The sequence below is a fragment of the Echinococcus granulosus genome, assembly GCF_000524195.1.
Source record: "Echinococcus granulosus chromosome Unknown EG_S00035, whole genome shotgun sequence".
NCBI classification, from domain to species: Eukaryota; Metazoa; Platyhelminthes; class Cestoda; order Cyclophyllidea; family Taeniidae; genus Echinococcus; species Echinococcus granulosus.
This window is the reverse complement of record NW_020170415.1, coordinates 340,083-357,573: the sequence shown is the minus strand read 5'-3', so window position 1 is coordinate 357,573 and position 17,491 is coordinate 340,083. Positions and strand designations below refer to the sequence as shown.

Sequence of the window (17,491 nt, the reverse complement as noted above, 5' to 3'; positions counted from 1 at the left end):
GACAATAGATGAAAGCGTCCTCATCTTTTGTACAAGTAATTACAAAATGAAGGAACCACTTGTTAGGTTCGGATTCCTGCGTATTCAAATGAACATGCAGCGATTCCACACTCATTACTCATGCTACCCATTGGGCTTATTCAATGGGTAAAAACATCTTAAGGTACCCATCCTTTTTTAAAACATGGAAAAAGCTGCTCTTTTGGGATAGACTCGCGCGGAAACTGGTCCTCTATTTCCACTCGCTCACTTTTGATGAGACTCATTAAATAGGTGAAGTCTGCCTTTAATGCACTGCTAATTTGTTTGCCTTACACGCCAAAACCCAATGTATACTTCCTCGGGACTAATTTTTGGTATCGGTGTTGCGAACCCTTGCCCACATCACCTGTGCCACCAGCTTTCGCCTCTCCGCCTGTGACAGCTACCCCGAGGCATAGATGATCCATATAGATGACTGGAACATCACCCTTGGCACTAGAATCAATTATGCCAAAGCGATTACGTGCAATGGTCTTCGGAAAAACCTCAAGTAAAGACGAATGACCTAACAAGCGTTTAAAATGAATGAGTTGTCTGTAGACCTATCAAGCTCTCACCACGACCTGTGGAGGAGCAGTAGTGCCGAAATCGCAACAGTCCAGATTCACTACCAAAGACTTAAGGTTTCCTTTGAAGTCGAGTCACAATCCTCTATTGACTATTCAAAATGCTATAGCAATCTGATTGCAGTTGAATTTACCTTTGGGAAAGCTTTTGACAAACTTTGACCATTTGCCCTCATTCACATTCTGCAAGAAATGCGCTCTCGATTGGTGAGATCAAGCTACATGCTTAGGATTTTACAAATTGCGGGTCCTAGATCTGCATCTACAGACCGACTTCCTCAAGCTAAATAAACACTAATTTGATACCTTTACTAAGTAATAATTCATATTTTTTGTTAATAAGCAGTCACGACTCGCTCTGAACAGTTCCAGATACCGCTAAACGAGTAAATGGTATTAATATCAATATCAGAAAGAGGAAAACAGGGTCAAACCCACTTACGGTTAGACCACGCAGCACTCACTGAAGGGTAGCCGCTACGTATGTAAGCTGCAAAAGGAATGGAGAAATTCGCGGGACAACTTCACGTAGGAAAAGGCGCCAGTTTGCTTCACTTCCACGTTTCGCTCAATAATGATTGAGAATCAAGTAAATCTCCTAATACAAACGCTAACGAACATTCAACTGCCATCTCCAGACGCACGATTCCTGTAATCCACAACACAATACCGCTCTTATAGATTTGGTGAAAAGGCACACAACTGGCGACTCAGTGTAATAGCAGAACATAAAAAATAATGCATAAATTTGCAAAAAAAAGGTACTATTTCAGCTTATTTTTGAGGTAACACAGTACCCGATTGGCCATTTCCCGATCCGTTCCACCGAGCCACTCTACACTTATGATGAGTCGATCCACGGTCTTGTCGTCTTTTTCATCATTAATCGGCTCCATAGTCTCCTCAACATTATCACCACCACTATCATCACCTTCAGCGCATTCGTCGTCGTCGTCACTACCACCACCGTAGCCTTTCATCTGGGACTCCACATAGAAATTGGCCTTGAGAATCAGCTCAGATTCGTTGAAATCAGAGTTTGAGAGATCGTGCGATAGCTCCTCTATCCAGGCCGTTCCCTCGTCGCAAATCTCATTCAGCCGTCGCCGCTTCAAAATTTCAGCGCTGTCTAGCTCCTCCGGAAAACTACGCTTTCTCTCGCCACTTTGTGACACCTCATCCATTGCCTGTTGCTGCTGCTGTTGCTGTCTCAGGTACATCATAGCCTCGCGTCGCCTGCGACGTGCATGAGTCCACGTGTCCTCGCGAGCTTCTGCATAGAGGTGATAACCACCCAGAATTCGTTTGTTCTTTTGCATCAAAACACGCATCTAGAGGGTGCATAGTCAGAATCATACGAGACTATAGGACAGCAGAGAAAAGTGCTAATAAAACTAGCAACTAATACAGGAATTTAACAAGTACATCAAACAACGAGTAACGTAAAAAACGAAACGGGACCTTTAATCTTAATGGTCTAAGGAAGGATGCTACGGCGTAAATCTAGCGACATCCAGCGGGAGTAGTGGACTTACTTGTTAAAAAACGTTTACAAATAGGGAAGTTCGCTGGCAGCTTTTCACTTTTGACAGCACAGAAAAGTCTAAGAGCAGGAATTTGTGGATCGCACCATTACATGTGAAGAAATCTAAGTACACCAAATCAATTCGGAATCGAAGCGAGCATGACCATAATGGGAGTGCACGAATCAACAATGAATTTACAATCCGAAAAACAAACCCATATTGACGACATTGGAATACTAGGTGTTCAGTGGATACGAATATGCAACTAAGACAATCCAGTTTTTCAGCTGGTTCAAAGCAGCACAAACTCCAGTGAACATGAATAAGATCAAATGGATTGTCATGGCCGAAGCACTCACATGTCCAGAATTGAATGTCTTGATCAATTTGTGCAAAACATACGTACCTTCAGCTTCTTTAATTCCGATGATAGCCATTCCAGAAGACACTTCCTCGTGTACTTGGGCAGACAGGATACACTGGGCGGGAGAATGTATGCAAGTGGTTGCCGATTATATTTACGTTTTTGTCTAAAATCAGAAACCTAAATGGAGACTTTGTTGGTTTTCTCCCGGAACGAGAGACAACATACCGGAAAAACAAAGTCTGAGATAAAGGTCCATGCAAATCCCCACCGCATCACCCGCCCTTGGCACATCTCGTAAACAGAGGTCTTTGTTATGTTCATCTCCTTCATGATGAGTCGAACAGCCGGCACGCTGCGCTTTTTACCAAGCATCAACGTGAAGATACTGGAGCATGAGGGGAGCTATTAGCAAGATGTTGACATACCCGACATTGTCCTTGTATACCAGACTGTCCTCCGCCAGACGTTTCGCAAAGCCAACCTCACCACCAACAGTTTGACTTTCCTGTCGCGCAGCCGATGATGCCGATTTGGGTGGCACTCGCGAAAGTGAGCGTGTGGACTCTGCACCAATGGAGTCTGCGACGTCTTCGAAGAATGGTGGGTTGGCCATGACAACATCCACTTTAATTTGAGACACATCGATACCCAAGGTAGCGGAATATTCCTCGAAAACTTGCTTTAATGGACTCGATACATCATCGTTAACGCGAACAACTAAAATAGAAAAGTCTACTTATGGAATGGGTTGTTACGATTGATTTTGCCGCTCAATCCATTTTTCTGAACGGTCTCCAGTGAGTGATTGTAATTTCTCATATCAGTTTCAGAGCCGATAAAATTCCACCCGTTCTTTTTTGCTCCGATGACAGGATATATACAACACGAGCCAACGCCAATGTCCAATATAACCGGCGGGGAATTCCTGGCCTGCATTACTAGGAAATATTATTAGGCAATTATTGTTACCTGATAAGATATCTTCGATCCACAAAATGTAATTTAGACGCAGTGGAATCGTTGGGATGAGGCGATCGACCGGAACCTCTACGTCTAAATCGAAATCCTCCAAAAGTAAAGCACGAGCAAGTGCGGCAAGAAATTTGGGTTGTTTGAATTCGGGACATATTTTGCCATTGTCATCCTTCACGACCACATCAGCAAAGAAAGGGTATTTCTCAACTAAGCTTTTGAACGATGGCTTTTTGTTTTTGTATGGGTTTCGATTATGCATGTAAGGATTAAGCGCCATTTCACGAGCAAACCCAAGACGTCAATCCCCACGAATATCAAAATTCGCTCCTTATAAGAGGGGGCCTTTAAGCAGTGGTATTTGATCCCATACGTTTAATTATAACCCCCCATTTAAAGATATATTTAGAATCGCAGCTTTGGTAAAACATTTAATTAAGTACTGTGCGCTCGTTATACAGCGGTTTCTATGATCGATTCTAACTTGTATTGCATTCTTGGACTTACCGTAAGACCGCTTGTTATTAGTCGCATCCTATTTGAACTTGTTAATAGGAACAATTGGCGATAAAGTGGTGTATGTTATTTGTTTTGGCTTTTTCAGTGTGCCCAAGGGTATTTGAATGAATGTAACATCACTCTCCATTAAATTGCCAGTTGGTTGGCTTTTATTTAAAGGCCTTTGGACCAAATGTATAAACGACCAACTCTCCGATTTAATGCGTTCTTTGCTTTTTTTGATACTCAAGTCCAGTTCCGCATTGCATGTATTTATACTGCAAATTTCTAGTTAGTTCATGAGGCCCTCCATTCCCTTAACAATATGGCATATGCAATGAAATGCCTAAATAGCAAACGCTCCCTATCCTTTACAGCAAAGCAATATAATTCTGTAGTCAAAGATTCGGTCTTCTGCTTTATGAACACAGCCTAATTATCTGCAGTTATGCCTTACCACTAGCTGTTAACAGTTATACTGGTCCAACACCGGTTTTCATGCGTGGTATCCTAGATCTCACGTTCGTTTCTAAACCAACGAAATATCTACAGCACAGGAGTTTAGTGGAAGCAACTTTTACAGCTGTCATTCAACCCCCTACCTGCAAACAGACCTGACCTTTGATGACTCAGCACCGTGCGAACCCCACTCGTCCGACCGAATCTATCGTGCTGCCGAATCTACGATTCTGCATTTGCTTGCAGTTTTGCGAAGCTTCAATTACGCCAGCGTACGTGCTGCTGGGCTGTGACTGCAAACCGCCTAAAGTAGAGTTTGGCAACCATCCGCGACTGGCGCATTTGATTGAATTCGTCGGTTTTGAAACAAACCTCAACTTGGTGCAATGGTTGCCATAGCTCCACTCAGCATGTGAACCTGAAGCCGGTGGCAGACCAACGCTCCAGCGCAACACTTAAGCATCTATCAAGACAAGTGACTGCTCGCGTCTAGCTGACATAAGTGTAAAAGTTGGCATCAGTACCAAACAGAATCGCTCACTTCTCAGATGAAAACCACCCGATAAACAAATCGTACCAATGCACCTCACTTGCGCATGAAACTGATAAATTTCCATGGAACACCCGCAAGCGCATTCATTCGCGCACACACCTAAGCACCGACTTCGGGTTATGCAATGCTATCAAATTCGAAGAAGCTGTGCATTCAGAAACTGCATGTGATATGTAGAGCCGATTCACTGACACAACTAAGCCTCGCCCAACCCTCCGTTTTGAGGCTGATGGCAGCAGCTAGTGCCCCGATCACATTGAACATGTAAGCAGTTGGAAAAATAGATCGTGGCACCCCTCCAAAAAAATGAAGGATGAACCGTTTACTGGTGCATTAGGAGGAGGAGGAAGAGAAAGAATAGGAGGAATTACAATTGGGGCTTGAAGCGTAAACAAGCAGCCGAGGAGGCCGATTCATGTATCACGGGAGTGGGGGGGGGGGAGTAGTACATCTGCCAAACCAAGTGTGATGGATATGACAAAGTGTAGACGGTGCTTGCATGTGTAGAGAATGACACGCACACACGCAGAGGCCCTTAAATGGGAATGTTGCTCGATTTAGTGGATGCTCGTACTTGAGTGTGGAGGCACAACACTCCAGCAGTCACAGACGCACACGCAGGAGTGGGTGTGGCAGTGTCGGTGGTTGTGCCGTCCATCGATTAACTATATTCTGAGTGTCAGAGAGCAACCACAGACATCATACCGCACACGGCCGGAATTAAACACACATGCGCACGCACATGCACACATAGAGAGAGAGACAAAGGAGAGGAAAAAGGAAACAAATAATCACAGAATGTTAGGCTACGGAGCATGTGAGTGTTCGCATATGTATCTATTTACATTGGAGGATCGGAAAGAGATGGAAGGAATACCATCGATAAATCAATTTTTACACACGTACAGAGAGAACAAAGAGAGAATGACGCGTGGAAGGTCTAGAGGTAGCGAGGTCGACTGGTATTGCTGGCACTGTTGCTGCTGGTGTTGCCGCTTCCGCTACTGGCCGCCGCTGCAGCCGCGGCCATAAAGTGGGCAGTTAGTTGTTCCAAAGAGTGATTCCCACCTACACTAATGTCGCCTGAAACTGTATCGGCGAGAGACAGCGCTGAGGAGACCCGAGAGGAAGAGACAGCAGCAGCGGCTGCAGCAGCAGAGGAGGAAGCAGCAGCAGTGATGAACTGAGCTGCGGCTGCAGCAGAGAGGTTGATGTGCTGCTGCAAGAGGATAAGATTGCGATAGGCTTCAGCAGTGACTAATTGTTGTTGCTGCTGCCGCAGATGGTGTTGACTGTGGAGGTGATGAGTAGCGACTGGAAACAGCGCCGGTTGGGGCTGAGCACAGTTACTATTAAAAAGGAGGGCGGCGGCAGCAGCAGCAGCGGCTGCACCCTCGGGGGTGAAGATGGCTGTGGAACAGCAGGCAGATGCGTTTGAACAGGCGGGAAGGGAGGAGTGCGCCTGTTGCTGTGGCTGAGCATAACAATGGCTGAGAAGCGGAGCCTGGGGTTGAGCAAAACACGCACCATCGTTGCACTCCGCCTTTTTCATTGGCTGCACTCGACCTACAGGAACTGAAAGCAGCAAACAATTAAGTGCAGGTGCGTTTTTATAACTTCGAATCTAACAATCACGTTAGTACATAATCTATAGCTAGCAAAATTAGCGCATGGCTATGGGGACAGCAAAACTAGGGACAGGTTGCAGGGCATTAACTAACCAATGGGAAATAACCCTGTAAGCAAGCACACGATTTAAAAAACACTAAATTTACTCTTCTGAAAGAAAAAAAATAAGCAAAAAAGGTAAAATTGAGCTTACTCTTCTTATCAGGACGGTGGATTAATGAGGTAGGTTGGTCGGAGGCTGCAGTGTTATGAAAGGGCCTGCGCAATAAAGAAATAAATAGAATAAATCCACCGTGAAATCGGAAGAGAAATTCCAAAGGGTTTGACGATGTTAACGAGAGTTGGGAGTCATTAGGCATTCGCCGAGGCACTCGATCAAGAAGTTGTCATGGCACAAGCGTGCGCAGTCATTAGGGCGGTTCCGAAAGCACACACACGCACACACGAAATAGAGCATTCAATAATCCACGATCGTCAATTATTTTTGAGTGTAAACTTGGACACGCGCTCTACATATAAGGCGGCAGACGAGATGGCAAGCCCGTACTACACACACACAAGCATCGGCCATCCTCGTGCATGGGAAGATTAGTCGGAACAGCACAGGCTAGATTTTGGACACAATACCTCCCCTCCCCATCCACCTCAGTGACGGTAAGCGGCCTTTGATACACTAGCAGTCCAACATCATCATAAACACTTTCCTTATGTCTGTACACATACGTCCCGTATGGGGCGCCTTCTTCACAAAAAGTGTAGGAGATAGGGGGGGGGGGGGATTAATAGTTAAACGTCTTAAAGAAACCTACTCAGACGATCTATTTTTGTCTGCTGCTGCCTCCTGTTCTTTCGCATCGGTAGTAGCCGTCTTGTGGACTTCCTCCGTCGATTCGTCCAATTCACCCACGTTAGTAATGTCAGAGTAGACGAGGCTGACGTCTGCGTTCATGGCCCCCATCACCTCTGGGGGCCCTGACCGTTCCCCCGAGTTCGAGGAGGTGCAGACGACTAGAGAGAGAGGAGTTGGGGAGTGAGAAATAATACAATCAATCAAGTTAGCTGTTCACAGTTAGTAAGACACATGGCACGCGTGTGCACACATAGAAGTACGGAGTACAGCGGCAGAAAGCTGATGGCTTCCCTGGTATGCCTACTACTAGTCATCTTGCCGCTGATTTTTGGGGCTGGTAATAACACAATTTTCTGCCGCCATCACGAAAGCTGTTAGCCTAGTCGCTTCAAAAGCCTAATCGTTCGCATAGTCATGCAGTAATTACACTGACTCGGATAATCACACTAAATTGATGGGAGTAACTTAATTTGGATCAAAACTGAGGGATATGCAGGTATCCGAAATAGTCCACTCAATTTATCAATATCAGTGGTGCATTGCAGTGCTACTAAGTTGCGCAATTTGCTGTCAAAGACGCAGATAGGAAGAGCGACGGAGAATAAAAAGGACCCTTTTTATTGCACCGTTGGTGCTGAGTGCGCGCACCAGGGCAATGCTACAGAAGTGCATAAAAATCTGCCGGCGTCGCCAAGCCCTCCTCAGTTCATTCGATGGCTCGCCTCCAAAAGTACAGACACAAATGAACAATACCGCTCCCATCGCTGATAAACAGTGCGATAGGACGGAGCGCAATAGCAAGGGATAGCGACGAAGAAACCGAGTCTGAGAAAAGGACGAGAGAACCTACGGGAAGGTGAGGATTGTGCAAGAACGGGCATTTCAAGGACGACCTCGGTATTTGGGGAGGCTGGAGAGCGAAGAGCGCTGGCTATGGGACCGTCGCCTTCAGTTATATTGGAATGGCATTCGGTGAAACTCGAGGCGATGTTTACCACTTCATCCCTTTCGTCCTCATCGTCGTTACCACCGCCATTACCAGCACGAGGAGAGGAAGATGAGGAGGCAGAACGTTGGCAGCTCTGAGGGAAGATGTGATGCACGAGGTTCACGGCTGACTGGACTGCATCATGAGTTCTTGCTGGGGTCTGGTGTAGGAGTGGAAAGGGTGTCGACGTGGAGTGAAGCAGAGGCTGGGATGGTGTTAGCCCCTGTAGAAAGAACTGCGGATCTGTAGACTGCTGTTGTTGCTGTGATGGTAATGGCGATGTAAGCGTTGACGGTGCGATTGGTGGTGGAGGTGGAGGCGCTTGTACTGGCAAAGATTGTGGTGGAACTTGCTTCTGATGATGATGCTGGTCGCCACAATGCAGAAATTGACATTTCTGGCCATAGTAGTACGCCTGCTTCTGCTTTCCCAGCTGAACCAATTGCTGAAGAGCCAAAAGAAGCGACGACTTCAACACACACATCCAATTCATTAATGGCGTAAGCTATTAAGTGATTTTTGGGATGAAAATGGCCTTTAAACTTTTTAAGTTTTAAGCGTGAGCTTGGGGTTTCATCAAGCTGCCTGCTGCTACCACCACGACTAATGCATCTTTAATGAAGAGGGTGACCACACGCACCGAATAGAGGTCAGCCGGTGGAATATTAAAGTCAGTCCCGGTGAAGAAGCCAGACTTCTGCTGGTGTTCGTGCATAATACTCTCCCAAATGAGTTGGTTGGTGGCGGTGAGATCAGCCTGGGTGTTGCCATTTATTATGAGATGGCGCAAAGCAGCCAGCGAGGAAACGGTAGCCACTGCGGCTGCAGAACTGTTCGCAACATCGGGGTGTTGTTGCTGCTGTTGTGCCTGCACCTGCATTTGAGCTTGTGGCTGCTGAGGGGAGATAAGAGAGATGGGAGGAGCCGCCGGCAAATGTGACAGGTACTGGTGAGGGGTACTGTAGCAAAGGGGTTGGGAGGCGGTAGAGGTATTAGCTGAGGAGGATGACAAGAAGAGAGGCATATCATTCTCAGACCGACGCAGTTGACGCCGCTGCAGTGTGTGTGCAGTCGACACGCATCCCGTGGTCTCGGGTAGCACTCCGGACACGCAATTCATCAGATAGTCAATGTTCTAGTGGGAAGAAGCAAAGGGAGATGAGGCTTACAATAACAATGATTGTTGTAGGGGTATTGATGGAACAAACTTGATTAACTCCTGCAGAGGAGTCAACACTGGGCAACTGTTGAGTGGCCTGGTGACTAAAGGGTAGAATGCATTGCGAGTCCCTGACGCCGACTGCTTTGTTGGTGTAGCCTGTAGCCGCAAAGGCTGCAGCCAAAGCAGTAGCAGTCATGGCGTGATCCCCGCCACCGCCGCCAGCAGTGGGTCTAGATTGAGGCAGTGGTTTTGTAGGGGAGGCGCCATTGGCCGCCATAATGGCGGACTGCATCATGAAGGCGGCGGCTGCAGCTGCAGCTGCGTTTTGGTGGCTTTGAACCTGTCCGGGAGGGGGTGGTGGGGGCTGAGGAGCCATAACATGAGCAGCGGCAGCGGCGTAAGGAGACGCCGCCGCAATCAACTGGTCGTAAAGTGAGGGGGCCTGACAATCGGGAGGTGGAGGTGGTGGGGGCGGTTGAGGACGAAGAATGTGCTGCTGGTGTTTTTGTTGGTGATGTTGGTGATAGTAGATAGGAGATGGGACTGACTGTTGTGGTGTAAAGTAGTAGGTAGATGCTGAAGGTCGCTGGTCATGGCAACCAGGCTCAGCGGAGGTCGTAGGAGGTTGAAGAAAGCTGCCGAAAGACAGAAAATGCTGCTGCGCGGCGAAAGCAGTTACAGCCCGAGTGGAAATTGCTTCGTCTAGCATAGCTTGTTCCTGCCGTTGTTGTTGCTGCTGCTGTTGAACGGCGTTGACCAATTCAAGATTGTGTTGGTTGCAGTAGGGTTTATAACAGACCCGCATCAAATCCATCGATTCCCGAACCCTGTTTTTTAGGAGAAGATGATTAGTACAAAAACAAGGGCAGGTCCAATGACCTAAGAGAGCACGTGATGCCGATTTGAGTATGTCAACAAGAACACTTCATCCATGTAACCACCAATGTAGTCTTTGCACACATGCGCACACGGAGAAAGGCCTTAAAAATGCAACTCACCGTTTCCGGTAAGGGTAGGCTCGCATATAAGACATTGTGACAAAGCCGTGAAGAAGGGCATTGTCAGGCAGAATGCGATCGGTAGGTCGAAGCTGCAGCATTTGGCTGAGGAGCTCGGTGAAATGTATTCGATCCTCCGACTCCATTTTGACGTCCATATCATCAAGAGCAGTGCCAGAGCCGGCAGTGTTGAGTGTGACCTCACGGATCTGATCCAGAGAGCTGAAAATGTACTTACGCGTCTCCTTGGCGCGTTGACCGGTCTCCAGAGCGTACTCCTCCTGTGTTTTGAGACGCCATTCAAAAGTGAAGGCGTCACGCACGAAGAAACGGCCCGCCTTTCCCGCCATCTTAAGGAGATCGCGCGGCGGCAAGCCCTGCGTCTCCACTATGTAGCGAATCTTGGAATTGTAAATAACAGTAGTGATAATGATGTCTAGCCATTCTAGTCTTAGACCATTAAATTTTTGCGCTTGCGTAGGTGGAAACGACGAGCAATTAACATGAATCTTCTTAAAGCGAAGTAGTATTTTGAAAAGGAGCCCACATTAAGTAACAGAGCCAGCCCCTGCCTCTATATTTTATGCTACCCTGCTTGCAAGAGCGATTACATGGTGGTATCATTTATGCATTCCGCGGGTCCATGAGCAATTCTTTTCGAACTGGTACAAACTTTGCCCCGTGAAGGATACATGTGAGGAGGAAAACTTTAAGAATTCGCACATCCTCATCCATTCGTAAGCGTATTTCACAAATGAAATAGAACCGCCCACTCGCCTGCACGTGCCTAAGGCGTTTCGGTGAATTAGTCTCCCAGTATGGAATAGATTTGAATAGATTTGATTCTAGGAATAATATGCGTTAAGTTTCACGCGTTTTAGGTGTGCGTGTGTGTGTGTGTATGTATGCATGTGTGCCTATACCGATGCATCTTCATACGCATAGTTCGCTAGTGCGCACAGCACAGTACACCAGCGAAATACACACCCCCTTGCGCGCACACAAACACACAGCAGTGGTAGAAGGTGACCAGACCCCGCGTTTATGAGATTAAAAATCGCACGCGCAAGTTCAGCTGCAGCGGCGAGCAATGAAATACATCCAAGGTTATCCGATGTCGAACTTGCGACTAAAGCGCTATAAACTTATGTACACACATATATGACTAACTTGCTACAGGCATTACTGTCTGCGCAGTCCGCTTAAACAGCATGCAAATAAAACCGATCGAGTAACACTAGCAAACTACCGCCCGATTTTCTGTAAAGTTTGCTGCCCGATTAGCAAAGACCACTCATGCCTCAAACGAACACATCATTCGCGCCTCAAGTTGGCATTTGTACTTACTTGATCGTATTCGGAAGAACCAGGGTAGAGAGGCCAGCCTAAAAATAGCTCAGCGATGACACACCCCAAAGACCACATATCAATCGCTTCGTTGAAGGGGAGTCCGAGAAGTATCTCAGGTGCCCTGTAGTAACGGGATTGGAGGTATGTGTTCTGAACAGCCTTAGAGCTGTGACAGGCAGAGCCGAAATCAATCACCTTCACACGATACCGCATTATGCCATCTGTGGGACAGACGAGCATGATATTCTCAGGCTTGAGGTCGGCATGAATCAAGCCTAAGTTCCTCAGTTTCGAAAGAGCAGTCAGCACCTGCTGAGCGATAGGACGAATCTCGCGGAGATCCAAAGGCCGGAAGTTGTTCGACTTTAGAAACTCGTATAAATTCTGTTCAAGCAGCTCGAAAACCAGACACATGTGGTTTCTGTGCTGGAAACATTCAATGGCCCTAACAATGTTATGCATTTCCGTATCGTGTTGGCTCAGTGTCTGGAGAATTTGAACTTCAACATTGCCCTGGCGAAGATAAGAGGGATGATTCTTCAGAATTTTGATGGCTACAATTCTGTTGGAGCTTCGGCACTGACACTTGACAACTTGGCCAAAAGTACCACGACCCAAAAACGAAAGAACTTCGTAATTTTCAGAAGAAGAACGAAGAACTTCACCGACGACAATGTTGTAATCTCCATCATTACCACTAGTGCGAGAATTCGACTTCAAAGTTGAGGTAGTTGACACTTTGTTCGTAGTGTTGTTTATGGAAAGAGTTTTCGTTATCGGAACTGGATTTAACAGTCCCGGATAACCAGGAGAGCCAGTGGAGGAGTTCAGCTGGAAGCTGTCATAGGTGGTAGACAACTGTTGAAAGCCGTTGTTCCGCGCAAGGGTGTTAAATGTTTGCGGTTGAACAAAGGAATTTGATTGGTTGCCGCTGTTCAGGTGATTAAAAATGTTTTGGTTGAAAAAGGAGTTTGGCTGTAGCACAGGTTGCATAATGGCAACGTGAGAAGGCATAGTGAGAAGTGGGTTTTTGCAGTAGTATGGAGACGTCCCATCAGTTCTCCTTTTCTTACTGTATTGGCCTTGATGAACGCTCCGTTGACTTGGCAGCAAATTAATGCCTGATCGAAATTCGTGAGGAAGGTCACCAGCACCGAAATTCTTCGAAGCACCAACGTGCTTCGTCATCTTCAACTTATTCGCCTTATAAATGTGCCCATTTAGGCTCTCAGGTGACATAAAATCCGTATCTCTGAGCAGATTTGAAGTCGGAGAATCAAAAACATTTTGATACAATCCTTGAGTCAAGAGGAATGGATTTGATGAAGTTGGGAGCATTGGAAGTGCTCACCCTGAGTTCTAAAAAATACATTAAAATGAAGATAAACTACTCCTTTTTTATCTGAAAGCTATGCAACATCACTCTTATGGAACACAAGTAGACCTCATGGCTTAACCGAACTATTCACAATCAAACCTAAAATAATCACAGTTACTTTCATGCTCCAAACTGCAAACACAAACTAACTAGGAAATCTTTTCATGAAATAAGACTATATCAAATGGGGTGGACACACGAAACATGAATTAAAGACATGTAAAACAGTACACATCTAACACCAAATATTCGCCAAATGTATACGACATAAAGTAACAATGTTATATGTTAGTAAAGGCACTCGAAGTTCAGTGATATAAAAGGCAATCCTATGCTACAGTAATTATTTAAATTAACAGCATAACCCCACTATTGAAATCACGATAACTATTCTTCGATGACTGGAATCGAATTCCTTTTAAGTGGAAGCTGCAACCTAAAACCGTCTAAACTCCACGTACTGTTTAATAGCACTGCGATGACGTCATGCGATCAGTCACTTTTTGATAAAATTAATTCGAAAACGATTGAGCATCGCAAGAAGCTTGTGTTTTACAAGTAAACCCATATTTAGTAGTGAGCATGGTTGTACTTTAAATGAGTAACACAGAAAAAAAAAGCAAAAATGGTAGATATTAAACTACGTGGAGTGTTGCAAAAATATGGCTAGGAGAATACTACTAAGACCCCATACTTGTATCAAATTGGCCTTTGGAACCTCATTCAAGCCCAAGCCTTCCTCAAAGAGCTAGTGCGGAGTAAGCAAACAGAGAAATTATTTTATACATCAGGTAACATAAGGTTTAACTACAAAAAATCCAAACAAGTTCCCACGCAGTACTCCCTTTAGGAGGCTTATGAGACTAAAGTGAAACCTAACTTCATGAACTTACATTCCATAATAAAGTAAATTTAAGCATAACACGCCAAAAAACGTTCGATACCGCCCAGGGAACGCCCACATACCTACGCATCAAACCTACTGAAGCCCCAGGTGAGAGCAGCTAAAAGGGACACGGTTGACTTAAACAAAAAGCCTCCGGTTCAACTCTTGATAAACCTTTAAATAGGTTAGGTGTGCCTTTTGTAATTGTGCGCAAACCTCTTATTAACATTTATCTACCGCTACTTAAATTTTTTACCTTTGATATGGCTATGCTTATCTACATTATTAAAAACATGCCACCACTTCCCTACAAATACTCAATCTAGCTACGACTTGACTTACTTACATTCAAAGTAAGCTTTAAATTCTACGAGCCTAAAATGCATAGTTGGTCGCAGTAATAAACCTAAAGAAGTCTTCGTATGTCCTACACAATTACCTTAGTAGATGAGTATTTAATTATTAAATACTGCACACTTATTTAAACTACAGCTTAATCCTAAACTGAGTTAAAGTTTGGAGATTTGTAGTCAATGCAGTATTCAACACAGTGGTTTTCAGGTAACCTAGCTCACTGTCACCTTGGTGACATGGCCCTCTGACAAAGTTTGAAGCCTGTCACCCATTAGGGAAGTTAACTGTAAAGCCTCCTTTACGCTGGTACAACCTGCTACAAATTTACAAATGCTTTCGACCGCCGTGCAATCACCAGTTCGCACTCACAAAAACTATCCCTTTTCTCGTGAAAACAATACACCTGATAAAACGCTAAACGGCCTGTGAGGGCAGAAAGTGCTGCTTATCTATCGTCCTCTAACTCTGGGTTCGGGTGTAGACTATGGTTCTAACTGTAAACTAGCCACCAGCCCTTTCGAGACCACTATGATTAACCGCCACGATTTGATCCTAATAGCAAAAGCTGTTTCTTACTTGGGAATCACTGAACGCAACCCTTATCAGTCATAGCTCTTCATAAATAAGAAGCGGTTGAAAACCTTCGGTGACAGGAAAGCCAGACGCGAACCTCCACCGCTTACAACTCGAAAAGGTTAGGCTGAGTTTCTCTAAGTATATATTTATAAAAAGTAAACTTAATTTTAGGACAAGGCTGTATTTGCACATATTTCCCAACTAAAACTCGGGGAAAATTCGGGTTTTGCATTAATTTATGAACGTTCTTCATAGTGTGTCGGCAACACAGCGCAGTTAAGGCCGTTGGAATGCCTCCAGATTCACTCCTAAAGGGAAAAACAGCTTGAATCACAGTAAGGAATCAGTAACTTGATCTGCTCATTAGAGTACCCGTTAGCCAAAGGAATATACCCAAGCGGTTGTGACGCATTCTTAGCTCAACATCAAGTATCAGGGAATGAACTCACTCTGGAAGGTGTGCTGCATGTGTAATGCGATTTACTTGCGTCACAAAATATAATAATTCGTATTTAATCTACTTTTAAAATTGCCTAACCATATCACAAAGCCGTAATATCTGAGTCTTAGGCGAATATCTGTGTTTTATGGCATCGAAATTCAGTTTTTCAGAATAGTTAACGCAAAGTTTTGTATACCCAGAATTTCATTCCATCACCTACTTTTTAAAGTTTCAGGCTGAAAATATAAACTGGTTTGAAAATTCCCCAATCTGGAGGCCAAATAAGATTAAGAGAATGACGATTTGAAGTATTTTATAGTTTCGGCCGATGGTATGTTATCTTGGGGACATCACTAAGGTCAACTGCTGAATCCAAGACCAAAACCTCGGTGTTACATCCTAATAGGGAGCTTATAATGTATTTACTTACAGATAAAAAGTAGAACGACATCCCCCGACTGAAAACTACCGCCTGTCCTCAAGTACTTGATTTAAAAACTTTTCTTAATAACAGTGATAGCCTACTCAACCTTAGAAACTCACCCTCCTTAATTTTCTTCAGCTGAGAAGAGTGCCTCGCTGTCATCGCTGTGAGCATCGATGCACTGCGCATCCATCACCTCACTTTTGCCCCTCTCACTACGGGGCTGCGTGAGGAGAGTGGCCGAACTATTCACAGCCTCCAGCAGACGAGTCATCTCGATCTCCATCTGCTCGAGAAGAGTTCGCAGCCGCGTTATCTCCACGTCATCTAGAACGGACAGACAGCTCCACTTTCTATGCTCAAATATTTTAGTACTTGGAACATCTATAGAATTACATGCACGTTTATACTTGGTATTAGTGCATTAAAAAAACCGTCAAAAATTTGACTCATTATTCTTGTTACAATAGAAAATTAATTGCAGGGACTGTAAGGGCAAGAAGATAACCCATGTTAATCATGCATGAAGTCCAGATTTTTGCAAACATTTTGCATTTAAAGAAATAATTTAACTAGAGGATAAATGTGGGCTGACTTTAGTAAAAGTAGACGCATAGTTCAGGGGAAGCTAACCAAATCATATTCATTGCCTTCAGCTTAAAGTAAAGAGATGTTGAGACATGAAGACTCTGACAATACGGTACAGTAATACAACGCCACGAAATAGTTAAAAATACTTAAGGACGTTTTACAGCTTGCCTAGATTATCTTCATCGGCCTTTTTGAGTAAGTATTCCAAGTCCTTGGGCAGATCTGCGACTGAGCGACAGACATTGGAGGTTGCATTGGAACTTTCTGGAGCAGATGACCATCCTATGTCACCTAAAAAATTGCAAAATAATTTGTTAGAAGTGTTGAGCTTACATGGAGTTCTAAATTTACGTAGTCCATTCCCATGTTCATCATCAGAGGAGTCGCTGTCCATTTTGAATTTTCCTTTTTCAGAAACGTAGCAAAAATTACGATAATAATCGTTCAAGTGCTTTTCCTTCTCCTTTGACTTTACTTTTCTTCGATTGTTCAGCAACTAAGTAAAAAGCAACCATCTTTAAACCATAGCAAATTAAATATAAATATCTAGTAAAGCCACTCCTTAAACTATGCTCTGAGAAGCAAAAGCTCATTTTACTGTTGTAATTATACAGACTTACTAAAAATCCTAGACTAACCTTAACGATAGTGTATACTAGATAAATAAATATCCCGAAGGCATAAAATGGTAAGATTGTTGCAATTATTCCAGGGTCTCTGTCTTTCTTTTTGGGCATAGTTACATGCCGCTGTGAGTATTCAGATTCCTGCTTTTAAAAAACAAACAATAACCAATTCCACCAAACCTGCGAAGTTGGCTTTATTCTCTCGATACTTCGATCTGATATGAAAGTAGCAGTCATTAGGAAGCTTTACCTGC

The 17,491-nt window shown here is 44.6% G+C and overlaps 3 protein-coding genes across 3 annotated transcripts; all 3 read right to left on the bottom strand. All coding sequences in view use genetic code 11, as the record gives it.

The window, feature by feature from the left end:
• Positions 1 to 311: 311 nt before the first annotated feature.
• On the bottom strand, positions 312 to 3,753 carry EGR_05066 (Putative methyltransferase; the record flags this gene model as incomplete). The annotated part of the gene is made up of 7 exons (XM_024494315.1): positions 312 to 515; positions 1,406 to 1,939; positions 2,541 to 2,678; positions 2,727 to 2,886; positions 2,927 to 3,218; positions 3,257 to 3,439; positions 3,471 to 3,753. 7 exons carry the CDS (start codon positions 3,751 to 3,753, stop codon positions 312 to 314), a joined length of 1,794 nt encoding a protein of 597 aa, XP_024351264.1.
• Positions 3,754 to 5,923: 2,170 nt separating this feature from the next.
• EGR_05065 (Homeodomain-interacting protein kinase) lies at positions 5,924 to 13,199 on the bottom strand (the record flags this gene model as incomplete). The annotated part of the gene is made up of 9 exons (XM_024494314.1): positions 5,924 to 6,558; positions 6,806 to 6,870; positions 7,422 to 7,620; positions 8,216 to 8,287; positions 8,313 to 8,895; positions 9,091 to 9,585; positions 9,659 to 10,439; positions 10,611 to 11,011; positions 11,958 to 13,199. 9 exons carry the CDS (start codon positions 13,197 to 13,199, stop codon positions 5,924 to 5,926), a joined length of 4,473 nt encoding a protein of 1,490 aa, XP_024351263.1.
• Positions 13,200 to 13,834: 635 nt separating this feature from the next.
• On the bottom strand, positions 13,835 to 17,474 carry EGR_05064 (hypothetical protein; the record flags this gene model as incomplete). The annotated part of the gene is made up of 7 exons (XM_024494313.1): positions 13,835 to 13,929; positions 14,571 to 14,663; positions 15,817 to 15,866; positions 16,773 to 16,902; positions 16,945 to 17,107; positions 17,250 to 17,378; positions 17,418 to 17,474. The coding sequence occupies 7 exons, from the start codon at positions 17,472 to 17,474 to the stop codon at positions 13,835 to 13,837; spliced, it is 717 nt and encodes a 238-aa protein (XP_024351262.1).
• Between the last annotated feature and the right edge of the window lie 17 nt (positions 17,475 to 17,491).